The 14488-nt window shown below is 31.3% G+C and overlaps 3 protein-coding genes and 1 pseudogene across 3 annotated transcripts in view; 3 read left to right on the top strand and 1 right to left on the bottom strand.

Moving 5' to 3' along the window:
- LOC111687960 (tRNA (uracil-5-)-methyltransferase homolog A) overlaps positions 1-14488 on the top strand; it is a 66771-nt gene that overhangs the window by 46916 nt on the left and 5367 nt on the right. The gene's annotated exons all lie outside the window — the stretch shown is intronic.
- LOC111685735 lies at positions 5434-6991 on the top strand. Its single transcript, XM_023448015.2, has 2 exons — positions 5434-5702; positions 5765-6991. Exons 1-2 carry the CDS (start codon positions 5441-5443, stop codon positions 6892-6894), a joined length of 1392 nt encoding a protein of 463 aa, XP_023303783.2. The 5' UTR covers positions 5434-5440; the 3' UTR covers positions 6895-6991.
- Positions 8397-9843, bottom strand: LOC111685827. The gene is made up of 3 exons (XM_046951310.1): positions 9600-9843; positions 9338-9532; positions 8397-9289 (listed from the first exon to the last, which is right to left on the bottom strand). The coding sequence occupies exons 1-3, from the start codon at positions 9841-9843 to the stop codon at positions 8397-8399; spliced, it is 1332 nt and encodes a 443-aa protein (XP_046807266.1).
- LOC111685673 lies at positions 11792-13319 on the top strand (annotated as a pseudogene).

The following is a 14488-nucleotide window of genomic DNA, read 5'->3' on the forward strand; positions in this document are numbered from 1 at the left end:
GTCTATAGTCTAGTCTATAGTCTAGTCTATAGTCTAGTCTATAGTCTAGTCTATAGTCTAGTCTATAGTCTAGTTTATAGTCTAGTCTATAGTCTAGTCTATAGTATATTCTATAGTTCAGTCTATAGTCTAGTCTATAGTCTAGTCTATTCTATATTCTAGTCTATAGTATTGTTTATAGTCTACTCTATAGTTTAGTCTATAGTTTAGTCCATAGTCTAGTCTATTGTCTAGTCTATAGTCATTTATATAGTCTAGTCTATAATCTAGTCTATAGTCTAGTCTATAACCTAGTCTGTAATCTAATCTATAGTCAGATCAATAGTTCATAGTCTAGTATATTGTCGTGCCTATAGTCAAGTATATATTCTAGTATATATAGTACTCTATATCCTAGTCTACGGTATAGTCTACAGTCTTGACTTTAGTAAAGTCTGGTTTAGTTAAGGTAACTTTATCACCATATCGTTGACGACATTTTCCAATTTTAGCAAAACTCATACGCTTTGGTGTTCGCTGTGTCAAGTGCAATACTTATGCGCTTTGATGTTCTCTGTGTACAGTGCAGTTCTCTTACGTTTTGATTTTTTCTGTATAAAGTGCACTTTGTATTGCTCTTAACTGTTTATCACTATGACTCTTAATATTGTTAAACAACGAACTTCATACACCTACTCTTCCTCTATAGCCGTGTTTCCCTCTAATACAAAAATTCCATCCAAAGCAACATAAACATGAGTATCTGTATAAAAGGTCGTTTAGTAACGTTAGCATTTTATTTTGTTCGCGTTATATAAACTCTTATCCTTTGGTATATACACATGTACGTATATTGCTGGATAATACTATATATTTTAGTGTTAGTGTGTTTTTGTTTTTGGTTACAGTTTTTTAATATTTCGTTGTATTTTGTATATTTATTTCACCCAAACAATAATATTGGAAAAAAAAATAAAAAAGGACCATTTTGTACATTTTGTAAAGCCATTTTTTTCTCTGTGTTGACAGGATATTTGTTATGCTAACGGTAAATTAAATTTTATTTCCGTTACGGTTTTGGCAGTATTGTTGTTTTTGTTTTGTCGTTTATATAAGCATCCTATCATTTGTGATTTTAATTGGATTTGTTTTATTATTTTGCGCAGTATTTTATATTTAAATCTTTTTTGAGTTTTTTATATTTTATTTTAATTTATTGCTAAAAAATAAACCAGCAAATCTTTTTAGTTAACAATATAAAACAACAACAACATTTTAATTTGTTTTAAAAATTTATTAAAATTTACGAGCAAATATGCTTAAATAGGCAGAAAAAGGTAAATAGGGTTTTTTTTACTTAAAACATGTCTGTCAACATTTTTGTTTTTTTTTTCACTTTTATTTTGTGTAGTTAAATTTTATTTATGTCTAGGGTTTAATAAATAAATTGCACATGTCATTTTTTATATCATGTATTTAATAAAGGTTGAATGGTTTGTTTTATTTTGTTGCAAATAAAAAGGGGTCAAGATCTGTCATTGTAATAAAATTTTAATAGACATTATCAAATTTTCAGATGGTTTACAGAAAGGGATTTTCTGTGGTGTTAAATACGGAATTCTAGGGCTATAAAGGTTTAACTGGTTTTTGCTATTTTGAAATGAAAAAATTTATCATGTTTATTTGGAATAAAACAATAAATAGTTCAGTTCTAGTTCAGTTCTAGTTCAGTTCTAGTTCAGTTCTAGTTCAATTCTAGTTCAATTCTAGTTCAGTTCTAGTTCAGTTCTAGTTCAGTTCTAGTTCAGTTCTAGTTCAGTTCTAGTTCAGTTCTAGTTCAGTTCTAGTTCAGTTCTAGTTCAGTTCTAGTTCAGTTCTAGTTCAGTTCTAGTTCAGTTCTAGTACAGTTCTAGCTCAGTTCTAGTACAAATCTAGTTCAGGTCTAATTCAGTTCTAGTTTAGTTCTAGTTCAGTTCTAGTTCAGTTCAGGTTCAGTTCTAGTTCAGTTCTAGTTTAGTTCTAGTTCTGTTTTAGTTCAGTTCTAACTCAATTCTTGTTTAATTCTATTTCAGAGCATTCGAACCAAATTAATAAGTTATAGAGTTGGATGTTTTTGTTAGCTGACAAAAATATGAAATTTTATTTTTATATTTTTGATAAATTTAATAATTTTTCCCGATTATCCTCTAAAACTTATATTTAAATCTTACTCCCTTGGCCTGTGTTTAATACTTCGTTGTAATAATTTTTTAATATAGTTAATTCAAATAGAAAAAAATAATATATTTTAACTAATTAACTTTAAATATATATATATATATATATATATATAAAAAAATAACTAGAAAAATAAATTTAAAATAACAACTCTAAAAAAAAATATTAAATTGTAATTTATTCTATTAAAGTGTAAATAAAGTAAATAAATTAATGTATATAAGTAAAATATATAAAATACATACAGAAATTGCAAAGATACAAATTTAATATTACATACATATATACATAAATAAATAAATATTAGTAAAATCTAATTAAGTTCTACTTACCCACAGACAACGTATAAAATATCTTAAATTGTATATCTTACGATTTCTATTCTATTTCCTAACCTCTACACTTGTCCTGCCTGTTACTTGTTAAATAATTCTTAAACCACACCTTAAGAAATCTTATCTTTCTATTTATCTATATTAAGTCGAAAAACACAAATACCAACAAACTAATTTACTAACACTACTATGTACTACTACTACTAATACTATTTACCTATCATATCTATGTAACATGACAAAACAAAAACAACAACCTTTTGAACACAAATACAAAATGAAAATATCCTTTTTAGTTAAGTGTCCAAAATGCTAATCAGTAAATTAAAAAAATAAAAAGCTGAAAAAGCAAAAACAAAAACAAAAAAACTAATAAAAGAAAAGAAAAATTAATAAGAAAACTATTGTAATAAATACATTTGTTTTTTCCATACATATGCTTAGAAAAAATAATAATAATAAAAGAAAATGATTATGGGATTTTATACAATCCATAAAACAATGTATTTTACTTGTTTTCTTTTTCCTGCTGTTTTAATACATGGTATTACCATCGATTCTAGTTGTTTAAATATAGGAAATTGCTATACCAAATAGTGATTAAGTTTAATTTGAAAATGACCCTGAAATGAACACAGTGGTATGAAGGAACTTGAAAACTGAAACAACAAAATCTATCTCTGGCTTGCTATTTGCAAAAGGAATCTTCCTAAATATTTACAAATTTCTAATACACTTAGTACCTAAATACCAACAACAACAATAATAAAAAAATAAAGGTAAGTTAAGAAACCCACAACAACAATACCACAAACAAATAAATTAAGATAATAAATATAAAAAATAATGCCAATAATAAATTGTGTTTTAATACCAATAACAACAGCAGCAGCAGCAGCAGTAGCAACAAACGCAAACAACAAATTACCCCAAAACGAATCAGGTGAAAAACTCGTGTTTTATTTAGTTTCTTAGATAAATATAAAATAGACTTATTTTAATAGCACGTGCTGATGAAATGACCCATACCAATTCAAGAGGTTTCCCTAAAAACACCTAAAAAGCAGCAAAAAAAATTCCACCATAAATATTTGTTTAGTCAGATTTATGTGCAAAATTGAATGAATTGCAAAAATTATTATTAGAATTAATGGAGCAGAGGTTCTCAAAAGGTTAAAAGAGAAATGGAGAAGAAAGCTTTATATAAAACATGTAAAATATTTGTATATTATTCTTTATAAGAATATTTTTAGGTTATTCTTGACAAGAATACAAAGCAAACACTAACAAAAGTTTTGTTTATCAAAACTGCTTTACAGCTTTTATTATAAAAGCTTTAATATCATTTTTGTTATAAAAATGTTTCGTTCAAACACTAACAATATTTTCAATAAACAAGAAGCAGCTTTAAAAGCTTTTATTACAAACGCTCACAGATTTAAACACTTTGAACACTAACAATATTTTCGATAAACAAGGAACAGCTTTAAAAGCTTTTTATTTAATCCTTTTATTTCTAAAGCTTTAATATTGTTTTTATTATAAAAATGTTTCGTTCAAAGATTGAAACACTTTAAACACTAACAAAAGTTTCGATAGACAAGAAACTGCTTTAAAAGCTTTTTATTATATAAAGCTCTACAAAAGCTTAAATATAACTTTTATTATAAATCAATTTGTTCGAAGATATTATCACTTAATTTTAAAACTGCAATAATACAAAAGCTTCAAATACTTATTTGCTGTAAAAGCTTTCAAAAGTTATTTATTGGTAAAGTTTTCAAAAGTAGGTTTATACTTTCAACTGATTAATTTAAAAAAGCTTTTAGTTATAAAGGTTTTTAAAGTAGTCTCATATCAAAATTAAATGCCTTCCTATGACAATTTTTAATATAAAAGCTTTTATCATAAAAATGTTTAAAAATTGATTTTGGTTGAAAAAGCTTTTAAATTATTTTTATAGTATATGTTTTCCTAAATTACGTTTATTTCTTTTGATAGATTTGCTTATAAAAGATTTGAGTTGTAAAAGCTTTTAAAAGTTTTTTATTGTAAAAGCATTCTAAAGTTAATTTACTGCTGTCAATAGATTTGTTTAGAAAAACTTTTAGTTGTAATAGCCTTTTAAAGTTCTTTTTATTGAATATGTTTACCAAAGTAGTCTCTCATAAAAGCTTTTAAATTATTTTTATGGTAAAAGTTTTCAAAATTACGTTTATTGCTTTCAAAAAAAATTTTTATAAAAGATTTTAGTTTTACATTTGTTTAGAAATGCTTTTAGTTGCAAAAGTCTTGAAAGTTTTATTATTGTAAAAGCTTTCCAAAGTTAAGTTACTGATTTCAATAGCATGACTTTAAAAAAATGTTAAACAGATTTTAATCCTTCATTTCATTACACTTTCATAGCAAGTGCAGACGGACAGATATTAAAAACTAGATCCAAAAATAGGTTAGAATTTGAGACGGTTAGGAGCTTAAGAAACTCTGTTCCATAACGGTAAACTGATAACTTTGTTTTACTTTTATATTACTATCTTTTGGTCGATATCTTTAAACTTTGGCACCAAATGAAACATTTAAAATTAAATAACAATAAATGTATTAATATCTTATCAATAAATTATTTTAAGAAAGGGAAATATCATTCATATTTGCAGACAAAGTATCTGAAACATGTGTAAAACTTAACATGTGAAGATCTAAGGCAAAGATTAAGCAATTGTTTTGGGTTTGAAAAAAAAAAGAAATAACGTGATTTCTATACTTGAAAATTCCAGTTAGGCTTATCAATTCCATTAGAAAAACAACAAATATGATATTGGAAAGAAGGTGTGTTTTAGCAAGTACTGAGAACTATTTAAGAGATTGGCGATAGTTTATTCGATGTAGTTCTTCTTGTAGACCTCAACATGAAGGTTAAAATTTTACAAATATTTTTGGCTTCGGCCTTACTTTTGGTTGCCGTCCAGGGCCGTTTTATTCAGGAGGATGAGCTCTTGGAGAAAATGCCTTCACAGTTCATGGAACCGAGAGTTTATATGCCTGAAGATATCGAAACCTATGCCGAGGAAATTAATAAGCCCGAATTTGATTTAGTTGAAAACGAACAAGTTGAACTACCTGTTGAAGTTCCAGTTGAATCAGAAGTTGAAATTGAACCACGCAGTGGTGGTGAGTTTGAGAACTTTAATATAAATTAACAATTCACTTACTTTTTGCTGACATCTCTATAGGTTGTTCCATACCCATTCGCGGTGGTCTTAAGGCTAAACAACCCTTGTATATCAAACCTGGCACTACTGAATTCTACCCTTTTTCTGATACTGGAAGAATTGATGTGGCTGCTGGCAAGAATATTGAGATCCATTGTACCAGTGGCTTTGCTCATCCTTTATCAGGCAAGACCCATATCGCTACCTGTGTTAGTGGCACTACTTTTAAAGTCAATGGTGTTCAGCACTCCCTGCCCAGTCTTGTTTGCACCAGTTGGCCTGCTTTTGTAGCTAAGAAGTCGGGCAGCAGCTGCAATGGTGGCACTACTCTCGTCAATGTTGGTTTTGAATTGTCATCTTCCCGTTTCATGAGACAATACCAGGTCTGCTTTAACGAACATGAGGAAGTAACCCGCTATGTCTACCACAAATTATTCCCTGGCAGCAATTACTATGAAACTGGTGTAGAACGCCTTAACTTTGCTACAGCCGGCTTCTTTGGCGGTAAAAATGTGGATAATCTTTACACTCAGGCTAAGCAAAAAGAAACCATAGATCGTGAATTGGGCTACAACGCTGAGAAGTATTTCAATAACCAAAAGAATATTTTCTTGGCTCGTGGTCATATGGCTGCCAAGGCTGATTTCGTGTATGCCTCCGAACAACGTGCCACTTTCTTGTTCCTTAATACTGCTCCTCAGTGGCAGGTGTTTAATGCCGGCAACTGGGCTCGTGTTGAGGATGGTGTTCGCGCCTGGGTTACCAAACACAAGAAGACTGTTGAATGCTGGACTGGTGTCTACGGTGTGACCACTCTGCCCAATAAGCATGGTGTACAAACTCATTTGTACTTGTCTTATGATGCCAATCACAATGGTCTTATTCCTGTACCTAAATTGTACTTTAGAGTAGTTATTGAACCCTCTACTCGTAAGGGCATTGTATTCATTGGTGTTAATAATCCTCATTTAACATTGGCTGAGATTAAGAAAGACTATATTATTTGTCCCGATATTAGTGATAAGGTTTCTTATATACCTTGGAAGAAGACTGATATTGTGGCCGGTTATTCATATGCTTGTGAGGTGGCCGAATTCCGTAAGAAGGTCACTACCTTGCCTTCATTCTCGGTTAGCGGTCTGTTGGTTTAAATAGGCTTTTGCCTCACTTTTTTGAAAATCTTACACATATTGACCGTTTTTAGGTTATTATTTTAATAAAATGAAATGTTTTGAATTCTTTATTATTGAAAAATTTTGTACTGTTTTCAAGAAAAGTTTCAGAAACCATAAAACTAATATTCAACTAGTTCCAAAATGGTTTTTTGGTGATAGAAAAGGAAGGCACTAAAACTGAACTAGAAGTGAACTAGAACTGAAGTAGAACTGAACTAGAACTGAACTAGAACTGAACTAGAACTAAACTAGAACTGAACTAGAACTTAACTAAAACTGAACTAGAACTGAGCTAGAACTGAGCTAAAACTAAACTAGAACTGAACTAGAACTGAACTAGAACTGAACTAGAACTGAACAAGAACTGAACAAGAACTGAACTAGAACTGAACTAGAACTGAACTAGAACTGAACTAGAACTGAACTAGAACTGCACTAGAACTGAACTAGAACTGAACTAGAACTGAACTAGAACTGAACTAGAACTGAACTAGAACTGAACTAGAACTGAACTAGAACTGAACTAGAACTGAACTAGAACTGAACTAGAACTGAACTAGAACTGAACTAGAACTGAACTAGAACTGAACTAGAACTGATCTAGAACTGAACTAGAACTGAACTAGAACTGAACTAGAACTGAACTAGAATTGAACTAGAACTGAACTAGAACTGAACTAGAACTGAACTAGAACTGAACTAGAACTGAACTAGAACTGAACTAGAACTGAACTAGAACTGAACTAGAACTGAACTAAAATTGAACTAGAACTGAACTAGAACTGAACTAGAACTGAACTAGAACTGAACTAGAACTGAACTAGAACTGAACTAGAACTGAACTAGAACTGAACTAGAACTGAACTAGAACTGAACTAGAACTGAACTAGAACTGAACTAGAACTGAACTAGAACTGAACTAGAACTGAACTAGAACTGAACTAGAACTGAACTAGAACTGAACTAGAACTGAACTAGAACTGAACTAGAACTGAACTAGAACTGAACTAGAACTGAACTAGAACTGAACTAGAACTGAACTAGAACTGAACTAGAACTGAACTAGAACTGAACTAGAACTGAACTAGAACCGAACTAGAACTGAACTAGAACTGAACTAGAACTGAACTAGAACTGAACTAGAACTGAACTAGAACTGAACTAGAACTGAACTAGAACTGAACTAGAACTGAACTAGAACTGAACTAGAACAGAACTAGAACAGAACTAGAACTGAACTAGAACTGAACTAGAACTGAACTAGAACTGAACTAGAACATAACTACAACGGAACTAGAACTGAACTAGAAATGAACTAGAACTGAACTAGAACTGAACTAGAACTGAACTAGAACTAAACTAGAACTGAAATTGAACTGAAGAAGAACTGAACTAAAAATAAACTAGAACTGAAACTTATTACTGTTATTTTTGTATTTTCTTCATATTTTTAATATAAAGTTATAACGTCTCTTTTTTTAAACAAGCAATCCCCGCACATCAAACGTTGGTAAATGTGTTACAACTTTTCGAAATTCATTGACTTCGCAGGCATAGGAATAACCATTTTTAAGGTCAAGTCGCTTCCAGTTAATATAAGAAATTTTATGCGAAACATCTTCACACAACACATAGCTCCGTTTAATAACATCTAAAGAAACATGAGGATTATTAACACCCACTAGGACCACACCAAGTTTACTAATCGGTTCAATAGCTACACGGAAAAATAGTTTGGGTATGGGTAAATGAAAATGTTTATCATTATCTTCATATAAGAAAAGTTCAACATCGGTCATCATTTCACCGGTCAAACTGGTGACACCATAAACACCCGTCCAACAAAGCAAGTCTCGTTTTTTGGTATCCACCCATTGTCGTAGCCCATTCTCGACTGCTAACCAGTTGCCACCATTAAAGGATTGCCACTGAGGAGCAGTATTAATGTAGAGAAATGTTGTTCTCTGTTGGCTGGCATAAACAAAATCGGCTTTAGCCGCCAAATGACCTTTAGACAAATAGTAATTATTGTCATTAAAATATTTTGTAGAATCTTGACCCAAAACTCGATTAAGTAAAACCCTTTGTGTTTGTTTCGTATATATGACATCTAATTCTTCGCCACCAAAGAAACCTGCCTTTAGAAATTTATTGGGCCTCTCGGAATTTTGATAATTATTAGCACCCTTATACAAGGTATGCTGGACATAACGGGTTACCTCATACTCTTCATTAAAACACACTTGATATACACTGGCAAAACGCATGGGAGCTAATTGGAAGCCCACATCTAAAAATTTAGTGCCGCCATTACAGCTGTTGCTTAAATTGGCAACCGTCACATCATTCCAGCCAGTGCAGGCTACTGTGCCTTAATCCATAGAACTATTGGTAATATTAAACATGTGACCCCTTATACAAAATGCAAATGTAATTGTTGTCGAAGGTTGATCTGGGTTAGCAAATCCACGTGTACAAACTAATTCAATTGCTCTATTAAAATTGACATTAATAAAACCATTCTCATCATAAGGATAGAATAAAGTGGTTCCAGGTGTAATCAATAAAGGCATTTTGGCATTCTTGAGATCATTGCGTAGAGAAAGCGAACAACCTTTGAGTGGGAATTATAAAAAAAATAATAATAAACTTATGATTTTAAATAAAAGTAAAAACGATACCAGCATTATAAATATTTCCTGATCTTGGAATTTGGACAATATCAGTTAATTTCTCCTCTTCCATCTTTGAATTAAAATTAGCCTCTGTTGTAATCGTTGCAAAATTTTTCACATAACTCAAAAAGGGACTTAAACTATTTAACAAATCATTTATAACCGATACAGTTTGATTTTGAATTAAACTTTCTCCCTGAGTTTGATATAATGTAACTAATATAGAGATGAATATGGAATTTAGAAGCATATTAAAAAAATCTAAGAGGAACTAACTATGGCATAAGTAATGGAGCTTTATTTATATGGCTTTTAATTTGATTAAAGTGTTTCTCAACAATTATTTGGTTAATTAAAGCATATAGTTATGGTAAATTATGCAATTTTTTTAAAATCAAATAGACGAGATATCTGAAATATTGTGAATTGTGTTAAAGAAATATATGTAACTAGAACAAGAACTGAACTAAACTAGAACTAAACTTGATATACACTGGCAAAACGAATGGGAGCCTACTGGAAACCCACATCTATTTATATAGTGCCACCAGTTGCTTAAATTGGCAAGCGCCACATCAAGCAGTACAGGATACAGTACCTACGTTAATAAGGACTAGTTAAAACATTAAACATCAGACTGCCCACAAAGGTTGATTTGGATTTTAGGCATTTTAGGATCCTTGAGATCAGTGCGTAGAGAAAGAGAACAACCTTTGAATGGTATTAAAAAGCGAATAAATATACAATAACTAATTAAAAATCATAAAACTATATCATTATTCTTTTTAGCAATGCCTAATCTTGAGATATCTCCAACATAACCTAACATATTCTCTTCTATCTTTGAATCTTAGTTATCCTCTGTTATAATCACCATATTATCTTTGAATTTGTTTAGAAAATCCAAAAAAGGATCAAAACTTCTTAACAAACCATTTATGACAGATTGATTTAGAGTTAAACTCTTTCCCTGTGCCTGATAGAAAGTTACTAATATCAAGATGATTGAAAAGTTGAAAAACATTTTAATAAAATCTTTAAGAGCAACCAACTAACTGTGGCATATGTAAAGAAGCATCATTTATACGGCTTTTTGTTTGATTAAAGTGTTTCATAACAATTAATTGGTTAATTAAGGTGTAAAGTAATGGTAAATTTTGTAATTTGTTTAAAATAAAAAGGGCAATATATTTAAGTTTACAAACTGAACTAGAAGTGAATTAGAACTAAAGTAGATCTGAACTAGAACTGAACTAGAACTGAACTAGAACTGAACTAGAACTGGACTAGAACTGAACTAGAACTGAACTAGAACTAAACTAGAACTAGAACTGAACTAGAACTGAACTAGAACTGAACTAGAACTGAACTAGAACTGAACTAGAACTGAACTAGAACTGAACTAGAACTGAACTAGAACTGAACTAGAACTGAACTAGAACTGAACTAGAACTGAACTAGAACTGAACTAGAACTGAACTAGAATTGAACTAGAACTGAACTAGAACTGAACTAGAACTGAACTATAACTGAACTAGAATTGAACTAGAATTGAACTAGAACTGAACTAGAACTGAACTAGAACTGAGCTATAATTTCAAATAAATATTACATAACCCTTTAAAACCACCTTCAGAGTTCATTGTTCATCAATAAAACTTACAATAAATAATGGCACTTAAGTTATTAATAAATATTAAAGATTAAACATAAATCCTATTAAACTTAACACAATTACCTTGTAACTATTGTTTTTTTTTAACAATAAAAAGAAAATACTCAAAACAAATTATAGATAAGACCATAGCAGTAAAAAACTATACACTTCATTTAAAATAAAAAAATCAAAAGAATAAAGAAAAAATTGACGCACATAAAAGCCTCAACACTTGACCAATTTAGCCGCACAAGTACTCGATGGACAAGATAATGTCTAAAAGAAATCGAAGAGAAAAATATTCAAAACAATTTCTGATAATAATTATTTGTACAAATGTGTGTAAAATAAAATATGAAAATGCAAAATAATGTTTTTCATTCTTAACAATTTCGGTTAATACATACTATTTAAATGGGCCCTCTTTAAAAGAAATCGTTATTGATAACAATATATATGTATATAGTATGAATATGTTTATCTGTTGGGTATTTAAGACTCTGACATTATGAATCCCTCGACTAAAGTGTCATTGTTAGCCATGAAGTTTATTAGAAGTTTATTGCTGCTGCTGGCAGCAGCCACTTGTCTTTTCCAATTTACGGCAGCTGGTGTTACGGGTGTGCCTTTGAATTTGTTGGAGAATTTAAAAATATCAGATGATTTACCAGAAGTTCCAGTAGAGCTGGATCCTGAAACTCCTGCGGTTGTAGAGGATGAAATATTTGAACGTAATATTTATGCTGATGTTATACCCGCATCACCAGTTGAGGAGGATAATATTTTGGCTGAAGGACGTGCTGCAGGTAGGTTTTTGTTTTTGCTTTATAGATTAATTTATATATTAACTGTTTTTCATTTTGAACAGAATGTAGCATTAATATACGCTCTGGTTTAAGTTCTCCACAACCTGTTTTCCTAGAGACCGATACCTCTAACTTTTATCCCTACTCCGATACTGGTTATATGCAAGTGGTTTCAGGCAAAACCTTGCAAATGTTTTGCCCTGGCCAATTTAAATCCTTCGCCAAGACTCTTATAACCGCCACCTGTGTTAGTGGCACCACTTTCAAGGTCGATGGCACTAGCTATTGTTTCTCGGAATTGGTTTGCAAATCATGGCCCAGTTTTGTGGCTAAGAAAACCGGCAGTTCTTGCAATGGTGGTATTTTAATTAAAGTTGGTTTTGAGATCTCTTCCTCACGTTTTGCCGAACAAATGCAAGTTTGCTTTAATGAGCAGGAAGAAGTTACCCGTTATGTTTATCACACTCTTCACCCGGGCAGCAATTATTATCAGACTGGTGTGGAGCGTATTTCCTTCCAAACTGCTGGCTTTTTTGGTGGTAAAAATGTCGACAAACTCTATACTCAGGTTACACAACAGGAAACCATTAATGCTGAACTAGGTGGTGATGCCAGTAAATACTTTGACAATTCCAAGAATGTGTATTTGGCACGTGGTCATATGGGCGCCAAGGCTGATTTTGTTTATGGTACCCAACAGCGTGCCGATGAATAGGAACATCAATGCAGCTCCCCAGTGGCAAGTTTTCAATGCCGGTAATTGGGCTCGTGTAGAGGATGGTGTACGCGCCTGGGTGTCAAAAAATAAAATCAATGTCCGATGCTATACCGGTGTTTATGGTGTCACCACTCTACCCAACAAAGAGGGACGTGAGACTCCTCTCTATTTGTCTCGTGATGCCAATAATAATGGTTTAATTCCTGTTCCCAAATTATACTTCCGTGTGGTTATACAACCAGCCACCAATAAGGGTATTGTTTTCGTTGGTGTCAACAATCCCCATTTGACTTTGGAACAAATCAAAAAGGACTATATTATTTGCAAAGATGTCAGTGATAAGGTTAACTATATTAGTTGGAAGAAAACTGATATCACTGCTGGTTATTCTTATGCCTGTGAAGTTTCAGATTTCCTAAAGACTGTCAAAACATTGCCAAATCTTTCAGCCCCTGGAGGTTTATTGGTTTAGAATTATAGAAAAGACTGGTGCCCCACTAATGACATAAAAAATGTACATCGCAATAAATAATGAATTGACAAAATTTGGAATATGAATTTTAATATCTTATCTTATTATTAGCAAATATAGTATTATGAATGATAGATTATGCTGAACAGGTTGGAGTGTAAAACGTGATATAAGTTTAAAAGATTAAAAATTTTTTAAATTTAAAAAAAATTGATATGAAATAATCAAAACTCAACTAAAAACTCAATTACGCCTCAATTTTAAAAATATCTATAAACTGTGATCACTTATAACACTTCAACACACTTGTAAAAAAAAAAACTTCGCAATTATCCTACTTCTAACTCAATGGTCCTTTTCATTTGATAAGCTTCATTGGTCCCTTTAATTTGCATTAATTTCTAATAACCAAACAAATTTGTTGATTTTTATTATTACTATTATTTTCATTCAACAATATACTTTAGCATAAATTTCTGGAAAAAAAAACAAAGCAAACGAAGAAAGGATCTTTTTAAATTCTAATTAACTAGAAATGTTTCTGTAGAGTTTTTTTACGTTTAACCGAAATTCATAAGAAATTTAAACAAACTTGTCCTCCAAGATACATTTTAGCACAATAATTTGTAACATTTATCGCATTATTGTTGTGCTCCTTGGAATTATTCTTACGCTTGATTGTTTAACCTTTTGCTATGAGAAAAATCAATGATACATGAAAATGTTTCGAAAGGATGTTGCTTTCTCTGCTTGAGCTTTGGGTTAAATCTATGTGGTCTATATATGCGCTATTGCAAGACGCTCTGTTTTTTTTCTGTCTGGGGAATTGTATATTTTTGCTGTAACTGTTAGTAGAGGTATTATTATATTGAAGAAATGTTGATAAAATGAAGTCAAACGGAAGAAGATGGGAAAAGACCCTTTGATACCCTACAACCCAGTTCTGTTCTAGTTCTGTTCTAGTTCTGTTCTAGTTCTGTTGTAGTTCTGTTCTAGTTCTGTTGTAGTTCTGTTCTAGTTCTGTTGTAGTTCTGTTCTAGTTCAGTTCTAGTTCAGTTCTAGTTCTGTTCTAGTTCTGTTCTAGTTCTGTTCTAGTTCTGTTGTAGTTCTGTTGTAGTTCTGTTCTAGTTCTGATCTAGTTCTGTTGTAGTTCTGTTCTAGTTCAGTTCTAGTTCTGTTCTAGTTCTGTTCTAGTTCTGTTCTAGTTCTGTTCTAGTTCTGTTCTAGTTCTGTTCTAGTTCT

Source organism: Lucilia cuprina, chromosome 5, assembly GCF_022045245.1.
Source record: "Lucilia cuprina isolate Lc7/37 chromosome 5, ASM2204524v1, whole genome shotgun sequence".
NCBI classification, from domain to species: Eukaryota; Metazoa; Arthropoda; class Insecta; order Diptera; family Calliphoridae; genus Lucilia; species Lucilia cuprina.